The sequence below is a fragment of the Solea solea genome, chromosome 16 (genome assembly GCF_958295425.1).
Source record: "Solea solea chromosome 16, fSolSol10.1, whole genome shotgun sequence".
NCBI lineage: Eukaryota > Metazoa > Chordata > Actinopteri > Pleuronectiformes > Soleidae > Solea > Solea solea.
Genome location: NC_081149.1, coordinates 25,815,309 through 25,830,994, shown reverse-complemented (window position 1 = coordinate 25,830,994; position 15,686 = coordinate 25,815,309). Strand labels below are relative to the sequence as shown.

General features: G+C 41.0%; 1 protein-coding gene across 3 annotated transcripts in view; it reads left to right on the top strand.

The window, feature by feature from the left end:
- Window positions 1-15,686, top strand: part of LOC131475537 (junction plakoglobin-like) — a 90,042-nt gene that overhangs the window by 54,317 nt on the left and 20,039 nt on the right. For all 3 annotated transcript variants that reach the window (XM_058653735.1, XM_058653736.1, XM_058653737.1), the window contains exons 4-5: window positions 10,253-10,506; window positions 10,588-10,826. In XM_058653735.1, coding sequence (XP_058509718.1) covers window positions 10,253-10,506; window positions 10,588-10,826 — 493 coding nt within the window. The remainder of the gene's footprint in view (window positions 1-10,252; window positions 10,507-10,587; window positions 10,827-15,686) is intronic.

Genomic DNA, 15,686 nt, shown 5'->3' with positions numbered 1-15,686 from the left:
GTAGAAAGAAAAAGTACTTTGTACGCAGTAGTAGTAGAAAGAAAAAGTACTTTGTAGTCAGTAGTAGTAGAATTGAGAAAGTACTTTGTACACAGCAGTAGTAGAAGTGAGAAAGTAGCACTGGTGTAGACAGAACACTCAGGGAATGAGAGTCTCTAGCAGGCAGAAGCAGTAATGAGTTGATGAGTTGCAGGTGTGGTGAACAGGAGCTCAGGTGAGGGCAGACACAGGAGCTCAGGTGAGGGCAGACACAGGAGCTCAGGTGAGGGCAGAAACAGGAGCTCAGGTGAGGGCAGAAACAGGAGCTCAGGTGAGGGCAGAAACAGGAGCTCAGGTGAGGGCAGACACAGGAGCTCAGGTGAGGGCAGACACAGGAGCTCAGGTGAGGGCAGACACAGGAGCTCAGGTGAGGGCAGACACAGGAGCTCAGGTGAGGGCAGACACAGGAGCTCAGGTGAGGGCAGAAACAGGAGCTCAGGTGAGGGCAGACACAGGAGCTCAGGTGAGGGCAGACACAGGAGCTCAGGTGAGGGCAGACACAGGAGCTCAGGTGAGGGCAGACACAGGAGCTCAGGTGAGGGCAGACACAGGAGCTCAGGTGAGGGCAGACACAGGAGCTCAGGTGAGGGCAGAAACAGGAGCTCAGGTGAGGGCAGACATCATGAAGGAGATGGAGAAGCAGAAGACTCGTGGTCTGTTGCATAGAATTAAGAAATCCAGGATATGCATCTGAGGAAGTGCGGCTTGGTCAAGTCAGTTGAACGTCATCATGTTAAGTGAAGTCGAGCCTGAGGTCGATCATAGATTTACTGATGCAGAAATGTTTGTCTTATAATAAAACGCTTTTATTAAGCTCAGATAACTGTCTGAAAATGTAAATAACACAATATAAATACTTTCAAAGCTCATTTTTATTAGTTTCTAATTCATTTTTGCAAATGAGCTCATCACTGCAATTTAAAGAGTTATCTCCTAATCGTGTTATTTTCAAACTGTGATCACTCTGCAGAGAGAAACCTGGTGACCAGTCACATGTAACACAACATGAGCTTTTCCTACTGCGACTGTACGGGAACGTCTTTGTTTAATGTCTGATACAGTACATGCATGATCACGATCTTCAGGGAATGTGATTGTTATTGTGATAGAGCACTTCTTCCCAAACTGGGGTAATCCGCGTGACATTGGGGTTTTACAAACAGTCGTTAAATCTCTGTTTAAACGGCATGAACTGAGTTTAAAAAACACTCCAGTTTCCAGGATTAAAACCAGCTGAAGGGAAGATAAAGTTTCTCTAATAATAGAAAAAACAAAGTCTTTCCCAGATCATCTGCGGTGAGTTCACGATCACCGGATAGTTCATCAATACACCTGGTGCAGTTAGTCATGTAAAACATCATTATGACACAAACACAGATGAATGAATGAGGATTTTACAACCTCAGCTGATTCTAATCATCTCAACAACTGCAGTAATATTAACATAAACATAATGAACATCAGACCAGGAGACGTCAGACTAGGTCCCTGGTCGTGGACATCCAATGTTTTACTTGTTTCCTGGCTTCAACACACCTGATTCCGGTGTTCTGATGACGTCCCTTTGAATCAGGCCAGAGTGAGCCTCCTGTGCTTTAGCTGCTAACACACACACACACACACACACACACACAGTAAAGAGCGACCATTCTTCTCTGACACTCTTAGTCGTTAAACAGGGTTCAGAAGAGCTTTGACCTGCACCTGCCGCAGGTAAACATGATCCACGCCCCCCTGTCTGGACTTTCTTCATCTCTTATCTCAGTGTCTCCACGTGTCTGCTGTCGTTTGGAGCAGGAATATTTATCTTCTCTATGCAAAAGTCAAACAAGTAGCTGAATCAAAGCAACATTAACATCAGGCCCAGGAGCAACATGCAGCCTCAGAACTCCTCCAGCTTCCATCCTTAGCAGTTTATATACGTTTAACTTACTCCCACAAACGACTCCGAATCCAGCAACTCCTCAGGTAGAGCTCTGAGAGACTCCTCCCCATTAGACGGCACTGCAGATGAACAAATGAACTGACGTGATAGAATCACAACAAACTGAGCTCCAGCAACAACCACAGCCCCACAAGCTCTATCTGCCGAACCACAATCTTACTAAACCTAGAGACAGAACAGCTCAAGTCCCTCAGCTGTTCACACACATGTAACCTCCTATTGATTGGTTCTTTTAATCTGCCCATGATGTTATCTGTTGTTGTCTATCTGTGTATTATGTCTGAATATCTGTGTGTGTGTGTGTGTGTGTGTGCCATCTTCCTGGACAATAAAGATACCTTGACCTTGACCTTGATGGAGAGAATAGAAGTTACTCATCCGATCATCTCCCAATTCACAAAACCCACACAACCTAATGCTGACAGTGCTGACGTCACGTTTCATTCACAGCAGAACAAACGACCCCAGCACCTAAAGTCAGAGTGACAGAGAGCTGTGGCAGACAGTCACCTGTCTCTCTCTCACACATCAGGTCTTCCATTCAAATACAGCGTGAAGTTCAAGAGGGAACATCACATGGCTGCGTGGCTTCAGCAGGAATAACATTAGGTCTGTTAATGGAGACACTGAGAAATGTCCATTTTACTAATATTAGGTTATTTATTCCAGAAAATCAAAGTCTGTAACATGTGACACAAACATGAACGATGTCGAAGAGCTTCCCCTCAATGTCTCAAAGTAGGCTTTCAGTAGTTTGAACCACAGGTCTGCACATAGACACAGGGTGATGTAGAGTGAGCTGTATTTTGTCTTTTATCTGTCTGCACCATGAAATCAACATCCACAGTGTGAGATAATCTCTCACGGGAAAAATGAAGATGTGTTTTAGCCTCATTCTGCTCTGTTGTGCTCGGCTTCCTGTCTGACGACTCAAACCCGCTGGAATAAATCAAATTCTCCCGCAGGACAAATAACCACAGCTACAAAAATCCCACTGAGAAATGTTCCTTTACAAACGGCACTTTGACAGCGTGGTGCTTGCACTAAAGAAACAATAATAAAATGTCAACTAAAAACAGACCACCAGTAATTGGGCGTCAACATTTCAAATCTTACTTGGAACTCCATCCACATGTGAATGAGTTCATTTACAAGTCACAGTACAGTACAGGCAATAATCTCTATTTTCTTTCAATTAACAAAACTCCATCCATCCGTCAAATTTCCCTCATTACAGCACATGAATATGAATATATGTTATATGTGTTAATATGAATTATACTCATTGTAATGTGTTTTCTAGGCTCTGACTGATCTGAAATATCATTAAAATAAAGGAGTATACTCTGTTACTGTGTGGATGTAAAAAGACAAACATTCATATTCATCCATTATAACAGAGTTTGTAGAAACACACACAGGCTAATCATCAGAGCGTTAACATTACTAGCATGTGAAAAGCTTTATTTAAAACAAAGTTCTCTGCACATGCTGTATTTCTGTGGCAGCGTTACATATGTCATTTAGCATTTTGCGTCGTTGTAGGGCAGGGGTCTCAAACTCAAGTGACCTGTGGGCCCCTGACGGTCTCCTCTGGTCAGTCGGGGGCCAGTCAAGTAAAAAAAAAAAGGCAACAGTTGCTCATATCATCAATATGCCGTATTAATGTACTCTATTGCCTCGTGTGAGCTTTTCTGTCTTTGATCCATTATTCTGTACAGCACTTTGTTCTACTGTGTTTGTTTTAAAGTGCTTTACAAATAAAGTTGGATTGGATCATTTCAAAATATATGTTTGTGACTGTTACTAAGTCTTGCTCACATACTACAGAGTAACTATGAAGTAGCTCAGGGTGCAGCTCTGAGTACAAACCTACTGTATGTTCCATCTGAGGTCACATAACTTTTTTGGTATGTTTTTAATAAAAACGTTTTTGTTAGTTTTCTTTTGGTTTGTCATGACCGAGGGCAGAGACATTCTCTCTCACCGAGGACATTTCCTGCAGAGTCTGAAACACCTGTTTTATTTGTGGAGGGAATTCAAGTCTGGATCACACTTTCACTAGCCCAGCTGAGACTGACAGACAACAGAAACAATGGATTGTTACCATGGCTTCACTGGTGTTTACATGTGATTTTAGAGGCAGACTCAGAGATAAAGGAGTTCTTCAGACAGATGGTGAAGAGGCTCTGGTGCTCGGAACAGAATGAATGTGAGCGACTGACTAAAGTTTCCTAAACATCCTGTTAGTAAATGAAGGATTCTCTCAAACAAAAGACACACTTCTGTGCAAGTAACATCAACTTCAGACACAGATGAGCATCTTTAATGTTGACAGTGTTTTTGTGGCTTCATTCAGCTTATTGTGAGCTGTCTGGATATGATGCAGTAAAGTGTGGCTCATCAGACACATCACTGACCTGCTGATTTATCAGTGTTTATGACTCTAAATCGTTGAGTAAACAGCTGTAAGCACCTCTCCCTGTGCTATTACTTCAAGTAAACAATTGCTGTAATAAATTAAAGTTTCTTATTTGAAGTATACATGTTTAGTGTCCATGTTTACCTATAGGTGATGCTTTGTGTTTAACACTTGTTATACTTTACAAACCAAACTTGATCTATTAACTTTTTTTAATTGTATAAAGTTCTGTCAAAGTTGGCTGAGTATTAATATTTCTTTTCTCTGCAGTTTTGTTTAGTTTAATGTATGAAATTCTTTGCAGTTCTGATGCTGGCTGAGTCCAGAAATACACTAAGCGCGCTCTTCTTCCCCCCAAACTCTGCGGCGATGATAAAATTAATATTTTTTTCAAAAGTATTTACTAAATAAATGATCATTGTTATTATTTAATTATTTTTAACAATCAAATTATTGCCATTAAGTGTTGTCCCACAGCAACAATGAAAGTGAGTTAATTTTCACAGACTTTATCAAATCCAACATAGTTTTGCAGAAAACATTCTATTTACTCCCGACTGTTGTGCTGTGGGGGCACAGAGGGCACTTATGGAGCACAGACCCTGCAGTTGAACAGATTGTGCTGTTACAGTTTCTGGTTCCTTGCAATGAAAATGTGAGCGGCTGCAGCATCAGCTGCACAGTACAAGCCGCAGTTAGAGCCACTCCAGCAGCGTTCAGCTGCTCGAGGTGGTGGCAGACGTTCAGAGTGAGCAGAGCACTGATGGCATCATGACATGGAGAATTTCATTTTTCTCCAATGAAAAACATTTGAATTAGGATTACATTCTATTTCAATGACCATGGTGTTTTGAGGGCAGATACCTGAGCCCAACCATTGAGGCTCTATAGAACTTGAAGTATTGACCTAGTTCTGGTGCGGGTAGTAGTTTGGCTCCACCCACCTGAGTAAGTGTGTAGCATGTGCTGACCGACAGTCATTTAAGGCTGTCGGGTAGGTGAGGACACTCTTAATTGAACGTAGGTGTGAATGTGAGAGTGAATAGTTGTTTGTCTGTGACAATTGTGAACTGCTGATTGCAGCTGATGTCAGCTGAGATTGGCACAGCACCCTCGCGACCCTCTGGTGGAGGATAAAGCAGCCGTAGATGATGGATGGATGGATATGAGAGGATGATTGACATCAGCTGAGAGCAGTGGTCAGTCGTGGCCTTAAAGCTACAGTAGACAGTATTGGTAGAAAACTGATTTTCCTTTTCCTTATGAGTTAAGTTGAAGAATGTATTTGAAAATACTTGGCCAAGGAGAACAAGGAGAAGGCAACATCAAGACAGCCTTGTGCACAGCCTGACACTACCTCCTCCTCCTCCAGGTGACACATACGATCATCTGTCTAATGAACATTAACATATTTCATTAGAATCAGAAAGACAAAAACTCTCTCTGGAATAATCTTGGCTCCATCATTATCAAACAGTTTGTGTTGCACACGGCTCTGATTGGCTTCTTACTCGCAAGGAAGAAGCCACAATAGCCACGATAGCTTTCTCTTGGAACCTTGAAACTAGCTCGGTCTGTATAATAAACGTTCTCCTAACTGCACTTAGTATTTCTCAAATAGTGGGGCGGGGGCATTGTGTGAATCATTGAGATCATACGTATGTTGTGAACTGAAATTGACAGAACTGAATAGTATTGTAGCTGTTTTTGAAATGAAATGAAATAAAACCATGACTGTATAACAAATGAAAACCTTTGCTTTGATAAGAACTGTGCAACAGAAGTTAATTATAGACGATGGTTCAATATGTAATATTTGTTTACATAAGTTGAGCTCTCATTGCAAAACACAATCATGACACTTATGCATAATTCTACTAATGAAACAGAAATGTAAGAGTTCAGGAGGAGGTTTAGCTCTGACTTGTTGTGTTGCTTTTTGACAAACAGAAGAATCAGTGGTGGTTGTCAGTGGACTGAGTGTTGTGAGAGCAGGGGTGGGTTAGGTGGCCGATCGGTCCTGTTGAAGAATAGGGTCAGGTCATTCACCTGCTTGTGGTCCCCTGCAGCCTGTGAGCCCTGAGATGGTCTTCATGCCACTCCAGACTCCACTGGCGTTGTTCTGTGCCAGCTGTTCCTCCATCTTCCTCCTGTAGCGGTTCTTCCCCTCTCTGATCTTCCACCACAGCTCCCTCTGTACAACCCTCAGTTCCACCTTGTTTCCTGACCTAAAGGCTCTCATTTTCTCCTTCAGGAGGGCCTTTATGTCTGGATTAATCCGGGGTTTGTTGTTGGAGAAGCACCGTACAGTCGTGGTGGGTACGGTGTTCTCCACACAGAAATGAATGTAGTCTGTGATACAGTCCGTGAGGTTGTCGATGTCCTCCCCTTCCTTGGCTTTTTAACCACCAACTGACTGCTAGTTGCAAAAAGATCTCGGTATGAATGGAAATCTATGAAAGAATCGGCCTCTTCCCAATTGATTTAACATTGAGTAAACATTGTCTGAGGAGTTAATGGTGTATTGAGTTTCACCGGTCTTCCATACTCGTGTATGTTTTGTACCTGCTGTTAATCGTTAATAGTGATCCTAATTCGATGGAGCGTGGCTCTTGTGGTTGCTGGGCTGTCCAAAGAAAGACGACTGTATGCGACTGTATGATTTCCAGCAACAATACTGCAGTCTATACATCATCTCCTTCTACTTGTGGGTCAAAGTTTAAGGAGGACATTTTGGTGGATGCGCAGAATGCCAAGTCCAACTCCAGTCCGACGTAGCGTATACAGTACATGCAGGAGTAATCTGAATATGAATCGCATTATCCAGGTAGTCTGATTAAGACTAGCTCAATTTTAGACTAAGACTAACATGTTTATAAGGCATAAAAAAAACTTAAATTGTACTTTTAACATGCATGTAAATGCACCAAGTGTCTTATCCTCATTCTTTGCCAGATCTTCTTCTCATGCTTTGACTTGCAGTGATTTTTCTTTACTGTCTTCTTAGTCAGTTTTTTTTTTTACATTTTAATGAACAGAAGACAGAAGTGATAGTGTTTGGACCCATTGGCTCCAGTAAGTCCCTTCCTGTAGACCTGGGCCCTTTGACACAGCATGTAAAGCCTACAGTCACAAATCTACAGTGATTTTAATTTTTCACTTAAGAAAAACCTTTCCACTTTGAGACTGTAATTCCTGCCTTTATTACGTCTCGCCTAGATGACTGTAACACACTTTATCTTGGAGTCAGTCAGACGTCCATCTCACATCTCCAGCTCGTCCAAAATGCTAAAATGCTTCTAACTGGAGCCTCACTCCACTGGCTGCCCGTGCATTTTAGAGTTCATTTTAAAATTATTTTTGTTGCCCCGCCCTACCTCTCTGAGCTGCTTCATCCTTACATCCCTGCCCAGTCTCTGAGGTCAGCTGATCAGCTGCTCCTGCAGATACCAAAATCTAGACGGAAGCTCAGAGGGGACATAGCTTTTTCAGTCGCTGCACCGAGATTGTGGAACAATCTTCCACAGCATGTTAGACACGCCCCTTCACTGTCACCCGTTTTGGCTTTCAACCCAGTATGAGACAGTGGTTTTTATCTTTTTTATAGTTTTATAGTATGAGTTGGTCATTTGTGTTGTATTTATACTTTCTATATTATTCTATTGTTTTATTGTTTGTTGTTAGCTCTATTATGTTATTGTTATATTGTATTTGTCTTATTTATCTCGGATGTACAGCACTTTGTTTCAGCTGTTGTTGTTTTTAAAGTGCTTTATAAATCATTTTGGATTGGATTTCTCACATAATGACAACACACTGTTCTGATCAGAGGCGAGTGGCCTTGACAGAACACATTGGCAACAACTAGACGAGGTGAGAACTAGGCTTTAAGAGGCTTACTGTACTCTAGGACAGGAAAACATGAAGAATTACTATAATTCTTTCCTAAAAGACATTTGGGTGTTTTATCACTCCAACAACCTGTTGGCTGAAGAATATTCTGAAGAGTGTAATTCCAGTACAATCGCTGCTTTAAGTTAAAAAAAAAAAAAAATAGTTTCCTCCTCTGGGAACTGAACACATTCGCCTACAAGTTTAGAGATAAAACTCACAGCTGGCTCTGTCACATCAGCTGGGATTAGCTGTGACTGTGTTTATATTGTTGAATCCAAAATACGATGGTTTATACTAAAACTCAGCACACAGACTGTTTGTCAGCTGCAGACAGAGGAGACTGTTTGCTTCGCTTCCTAGACACTTTCAAATCATCATTTCCCCCGAGGGAAGGTTTATTCCAGGGCATCAATTTTACCAGCAGTGTCTGCAACTGATACAGACTCCTGGTGCCACGTGTTACAACGGTTCTTGTAGACCGAAGCCAAATCTCTCATTTAAACATGCTGTCAGAAATACCCACCACTTTTCAAACATCACCTCTGCCAGTTTTGGACCCATTATACTGTCAGTGTTTCAATGAATATCATTGTGTATGTCCTACAAATGACTGTCAACATCAACAGTGGTTTTGAGAGTCGTCAGTCATGTTCAGACAACGTGAAAAAGAAGCAGTAATTACTTTAAATATAAGGTGCCATCATCTGAATCGTAAGTGTCACTCCAAATGACTGTCAATGGAAAACAGACTGATATGAACAGTAAAATATCATCTTGATGCAGTGCTTGTCAAGTTAACAAAAATAAGACGGTTACACTTTTGTAAGTATGGTTCTCGTAATGAAGAGACTGTCGCTCCACCCAGTCTTGATACAATAAAGGACACGTTATCATCATTTTTCATAAAATTAGTTCAAGGTTTTAAAATGGTGGTCAATGACTTCCCAGCCAGCATTTATATGTGATGTGATTTCTAAACTTTCCAACAATATCTAACACGTGGAAATCTGAAAATATTTGTCCGTTTAAATGTAGGCACTCCTCAAACTGGTTTAGGGAGAATTTTAGCCTCACAGATTTAGACCTTCTGGGAGCCAAGTGACAGAATCATCAGCCCAACCCCCTCCTGGCTGAAGCTGTCAGTGACATCTGATACCTGTTAGCTCACAGGACAGAAACTATCGTAGTAGTTTGAACAATGGTTATCAATAGCAGGTCTAGGGACCACAAGGGTTCTATGAAGAGGCCCCAGAGGGTTCCCAGAGAAAAATTAAATGACGAGGAATGGGCAGAGAAAGAGAGGCAGGCAACACAAGGAGATGGGACGGAAGCTGCAGAGATATGTGTGTGTGTAAACATTTTTTTGGGATGAACGTTTGTTACTGCAAACCACCAATGTCACATATCGCAATGATGCAATCTGCCACTGTTTCAAATTCAAAGTACTTGTTTACTCATTTTTAAACAAGTGCTTTTATTGTGAAATTTACACTGGACCCACAGATGCACAGCCTCATACAGATAAGTCTGTATGTGAAGGTTAGCTTAGCATCAATGAATAAAGTTAAGAACGTTAACAACCATTCACACTCTTATCTGCCCCATAATAACACTTTCTTATCGTAAGATATGTTGTGATAACTAACTAGTAAGTTAGCCACATCAGTTCTTTGTTTAAAGGTACTTTCTGGCTATTTACATGACTTTCGTCATATTAAAAATGTAGGAATTTTATCACCATTCATAATGTACCGAATGTGGGGATAGCATCCATATTTGTTGTTGGATTCATCCCAACTCACATTATTGCACAGACTGTGACCGTGGTTTCATCACTCTGATTTCTTTTTTTATTTCCAGCCTTCCCATTGTTTTTTACACCAACTCACTGATGTAATAATAAGATATGCACACTGTCACTCATTCTGTATGTCTCCAATTTCCTCCGACAGATTTAGAAGCTCAGTATTCTCTAACACGGGCTCAACGTGTCAGGGCTGCAATGTTTCCAGAGACCCTGGTGGAGGGAGAGGCTGCCATGCCCGTCCAACCTGATCCATCTCACCAGAGCAACGTACAGCGACTGGCTGAGCCGTCCCAGCTGCTGAAGACAGCCATCGTCCACCTGATAAATTACCAGGACGATGCTGAGCTGGCAACTCGAGCTGTGCCAGAGCTCACCAAACTGTTGGCGGACGAAGATCCGGTACCCTCTCTTTTGTTATGTCACTTTTTTATTACAGGCCCATGAGTTTTTCCTAACAACATTGTTGTGTTACATATTTAGGTTGTGGTGAACAAGGCGGCCATGATTGTCAATCAGCTGACCCGAAAGGAAGCGAGCCGGCGGGTGCTGGTGCAGTCTCAGACCGTGGTGGGCGCAGTGGTGCGAGCCATGACAACAGCAACTGACATGGAGACGGCGCGCTGTGCAGCCAGTGTGCTCCACAGCCTGTCACACCAGAGGGAAGGACTGCTGGCCATATTCAAGTCTGGAGGGATACCAGCACTGGTTCGCATGCTCAGGTAGACTCAGGTCATCTACTGTAGATCACAGCAGTTAGTGCTCAGATGTATATTTAAAGGGGAAGTTTGTAGTTTCTAGTGACATCTAGAGGAGAGGCTGAAATGTACAGCGGAGAAAGGAGGTTCCCGTATGAAGACACGTTTACAAGTTTTACTTGTGTATATTGTTACTGTATAGATCATAGACGTGTATGATAGTCAAACTTATTGTTAGCCTTTCATATCGTGTTAGCATTTGATCACTAAGTGCGGCTAGCTGTTTTTCATTGCTAACCGCGGGCTAACTGTTATCTATGGGAGAGAAGCAGACGAAGGAGGGGAAGCTAACATCTTCGGAACAAGAGAAGAGAAGAGAAGCTCCTCACACTGAAGACAAGTAACAGGTTTGTACTGATAATATTGTGATTTTCTTACCTGTTTTCTTCAGTAACAATGTATTTATATAACGTTAGCATCTCTGTCCATCACATCATACTGTATGATGACAGTGTGATCTACAACCTCAGTTTGATGTGTTATCTCATTATAACAGTTTAAGAAGAATGATTATTATGGAAACCAGGAGGGAGATTAATGACTAATATTTATGCGCAGACCAAATTATGTTCCATACTTTTATGTTATTGTAATACTGAATATTACATTTTATCTACCAAACATCATTCAAACAAACACTTTATTTTTCTTTCTTCTGTGTTTTATGTTCATAGACTCTGGAGGAGCACAGACATGGAACAGCTCAGCTGCTGGAGACAAAACCAGGTCTAGTTTTTGACGCTCTGATAACCCACCTTCTGCTGGTGTGTCAGGGGTAAACTGGTGTTCTTAGTTTTAGTTTTAGTTTTTATAATTACTGATGATGTATTTTATGTTAAAAAAAATTCTGTATTTTAATATAAACTTACACTTATTTATTTATATTTATACCTGTATATTTGTTCTGGGTCAAACTGAAGAGGAAATAAATAATAAAAGATGAACAGATATATGTGCCATATTCATTTAAATACTCAAATAAATCTATACTGTCACAGAGCAAAACTGTCTCAGAGACACATGATTCATGGTTTATTGTTGAGTGAAACAAAAGTGTGGTGTCCTGTTGAAGACCGTGATGTCATATATTAGAATCAACTCAGTGTATGATTGTCAAATGTCTGTCACTTACCCAGACCTCCCCTGACTTCTTGCTGCATCAACACTGATGTGGACGGGGCAGGGCTGGGGTAACCTAAACCTGCACCTGCACCTGATATCAAAAAATCAAAAAATAAATCACTCAAGCAAGACAATTGGTTGGTTTTGGAGGGCAATGTGACATACCATGCTTTTGTGGGGTTTGTTCCACAAAAGTTTCGTAAATCCAGAATATCTGAGAAATTGGGGCTTAAGTTTCAGAAATCCAGGATATCTGAGAAACTGGGGCTTAACCTATGCTACTGAGTTCATCCTGGTTTAGTCCATTGAATGCATGCCAAACAAGGATGAGTCGAGCCAGGGGTTAATAATCCTTGTAAGTGAGCATTCATGACTTTTTGAAGTAGATCCAGAGGTCGAGCACAGATTTGCTAATGCAGAAATGGAGATGACAAGCCAAGCAAGCAACAGCTTATAATGGAAACATTTGGATGGGTGAAAAAGCCTGGCAGACAATTGCAGACTGACTGACTGCATTTGAGCAAAAGAACAGTTTTTGTGTTGGTAATCAATTCAACTGCTTTTGACTAAAATGGAATTTCATATTAAAATTTGGATTCAATTTTTTTTCCTCAGTGCTTATCTGTTTTTGCAAATGAGTTCCCCACTTACTAACCACTGCTCCACTGAAATCTTCGTATTTGCAATCCAAGGAGTTACTCCTCATTTTAATACATTCAAGTTATACACTCAGCAGTCTCCTTTATGTGCCTTTGAGGAATGTTCGATGTAGATCTATGTGCAGTCCAGTGACCAATCACACTTGAGAAAGCTGTAATGCAATACAGTGAGTTGTCCTACTGCGACTGTTTTGTGAAATCCCTCATTAATGTAGCACAATCTTCTGGGTCCAGGGCAGGTGATATGTGAATATATGCCACTGACTTTATAGCCCAATACACAATTCTGATAGTGTGGCAATAGCGCCTTTATTCAGATTTTGCAAGTCTTGAATCCGATATAAGAAAATGCTGCTTGCGAATAAAACTCTGTGCATATAAGGCTCTGTGCTGTTTGGGGACCAAGCAGTCTGCACAGATAACAGATTCCATCATAGGAAAATCAATAACTCTCGTGCAGGTTCTTCGCCAAGTGGTCTGACCTGTCCTGCAACACACTCTCAGAAAGCCCAAAATGAAGGTATAATTATAATGTATTGTAATAAATTATAATTATATAATAATTATATTAAAGGTGCTTAGGGAAATAAACCTGCAGTTCCTAACGAGCCTTACAGCCCACCATACATCATTTGGCTGTAAATAATACACTTAGTCTGTACATAAAAAGTGGACATAAACTATCACAAATTAGGAATATGGCCACCAGTAAAGGAAAGGAAATGGGCTGATCGTAAAAAATCTATATTTGAACGGTAGTCTAGTGGAAAATGAGCTTCTATTTCTCACTTGATTTATAACATCAATAAAACATTTTCCTGAGTAGTTAATGGTTTCAATCCCGAGTTTCAGCTCCTCTTTAATAGAACATGATCGACTTTGTATATTATGTTCCCATTTTGAGGAAAGTAGATGATGAAGCACTTCACATACTATGACAGTGCTTTCAGACCGACACGGTTCTGGTTCTGTTCTAGCACTGTCTCAGGAGGCGAAACTTCAAGAATTCAAGTTAAATTTAACAACAAGCGGGCGTTTTGTACATGTACACTTGTACATGTACAAGTTGGTATACTTGAGAGCCTCACACAGGGCACCATTAATGTTGGAGAGCAAGAGTTAGTAGCAATAATTTATTGATAAAAATAATTAAATCTACTTTTTTTAATAATGAGTTACTAAAATAAGTAGACAATTTTTTTTTTAAATCAAATAACAAAATCAATTAAGCAGTTTGACTCAATGAAGATAAATATCACTAAGTTAATCAAATGATCTAAGTCAATGAACACCAAAAGCATAATTTTAGTAATTTGAACCAATACATTTAACTAAAAATAACTATATACAACCTAAACACATAAGTATAGAAAGGGAGAAAGTAAGTGATGCGTTTGGTAACCAGACAAAGCCACTCCTACTTCCGGAACCAAAATGACCGAGGAGTGCGCAGTAGCAGTGACTGTAGACGCATGCCTCCACACAAGATGGCGCCAAAGATACATTGACTCAAGGCTCATGAATGAGAGAGAGAGAGTGCAAGATTGAATGGCACGAGCTTCAAAGAGGGTAGTTCAAAGCACAGTGTGGTCTATGAAGGAAACAAAGGATCACATGCAACGTGAGTTGATGGCAGTTTAAAAAACACAGACCAGCACACAGAGAGGTCGAGTAAATTCCATCAAATTTAAGTAGTTCCCTTCTCATTTTGGAAATGTAGGATATCACATGTCCAATTGCCTCCCACAAAAAGCCACTACTAATGCCTGGAGTATCGTTCAGTTCTAGATAAGAGTGGATTTGTGAGAAAAGTCTGTGGAGGGTTTCTAAATTTTTGACTGAGAAGCATACATCTTCACCCATTCTGCTGATATGAATCGTAGAATTTGAGTAAAAGAGGATCTGTCCAAACTCACATCCTGAACAAGATTGAAATCCCCACCCATAATTATACGATGGCTGTCTGTTGGGAATTTGGCAAAGAGCCTGTGAAAAACTGGCCATCATCCCACGTAGGTGCGCAGACAGAGACAAATATTACCAGTGTGTTCTGTAGGGTGCCTGAAACCACATCCAGAGAGATGCAAGATGCTAACCCTAACCCTAAGGTGAAGGAAGGAGGAAGAAGAAAATAAAACACAAAAAACAACACACCACACAGAAAATAATGGGAGGCACATATCCCTTAAGTGCCAGCACCTGACCATAGCTCAGGCTCTCTGGCTGACAGCTTTTTGCTAACCTAACTTCTGGGGTCCCTTTCCTTAATAACAATAACTGAACCCATAGCATTTGATGGGCTCTGTCGCACTCTGGCAGCAATTCCAGGAAACCCTTGCCAAAAACGTTGGTAAGCAATTCTGCAAGTAAGGTGGATGGATCCGGCCCCTCAACAGACTCAGGTATGCTGATCACTCTGATGTTGTTACGTTGGCTCCGGCCCTCTAGATTGTTCACTTTGGCTAGCAGCGTTGCATTGCTCTGTTAGCGTAGCATATGTTGTCTCCAATGCTAATAAGTGTTCATCCTGCAAGCTGGCATTTTCAAGCAAGGTTATTTTCTGAGCATGGGTTGACACTGTGGTGTGAATGTGGTCGATTTTTTTGCTTCCAGTGTTGAAATAGTAGTTTTAAAGTCTGTGGTGAGGTCTTGGCAATTTTCTTCTCTGAGACTAGCTATGGCTGACATGTCAAGCTCGCTGTTATCTGCACTGGGGGGATTGCACTCTGGTCTCTCGTTCTTTTCCTGGTTGAATGAGATGTAATTTTCAGTGTTGTATCACTTTAAATATTATCGCTCTGTCTTAGCTTATTTGAGGGTATCAAAATGGTTCAATTGTCAATAGTTCCAAGGGAGAGACTCAAACACGTACCTACTCCGTCTCGCCCAACTGGAAGTCCTCTTGAAACCTACATTTTGAATATTCTCACATTAATAAATCATTAATCAAATAAAGACATTAAATACATTAAAGACAAGTAAATCTCAGTCTCTTCATCCGTCATTTTTATGGCTGGTCGAGGATGGATTGTTATCCGATCTG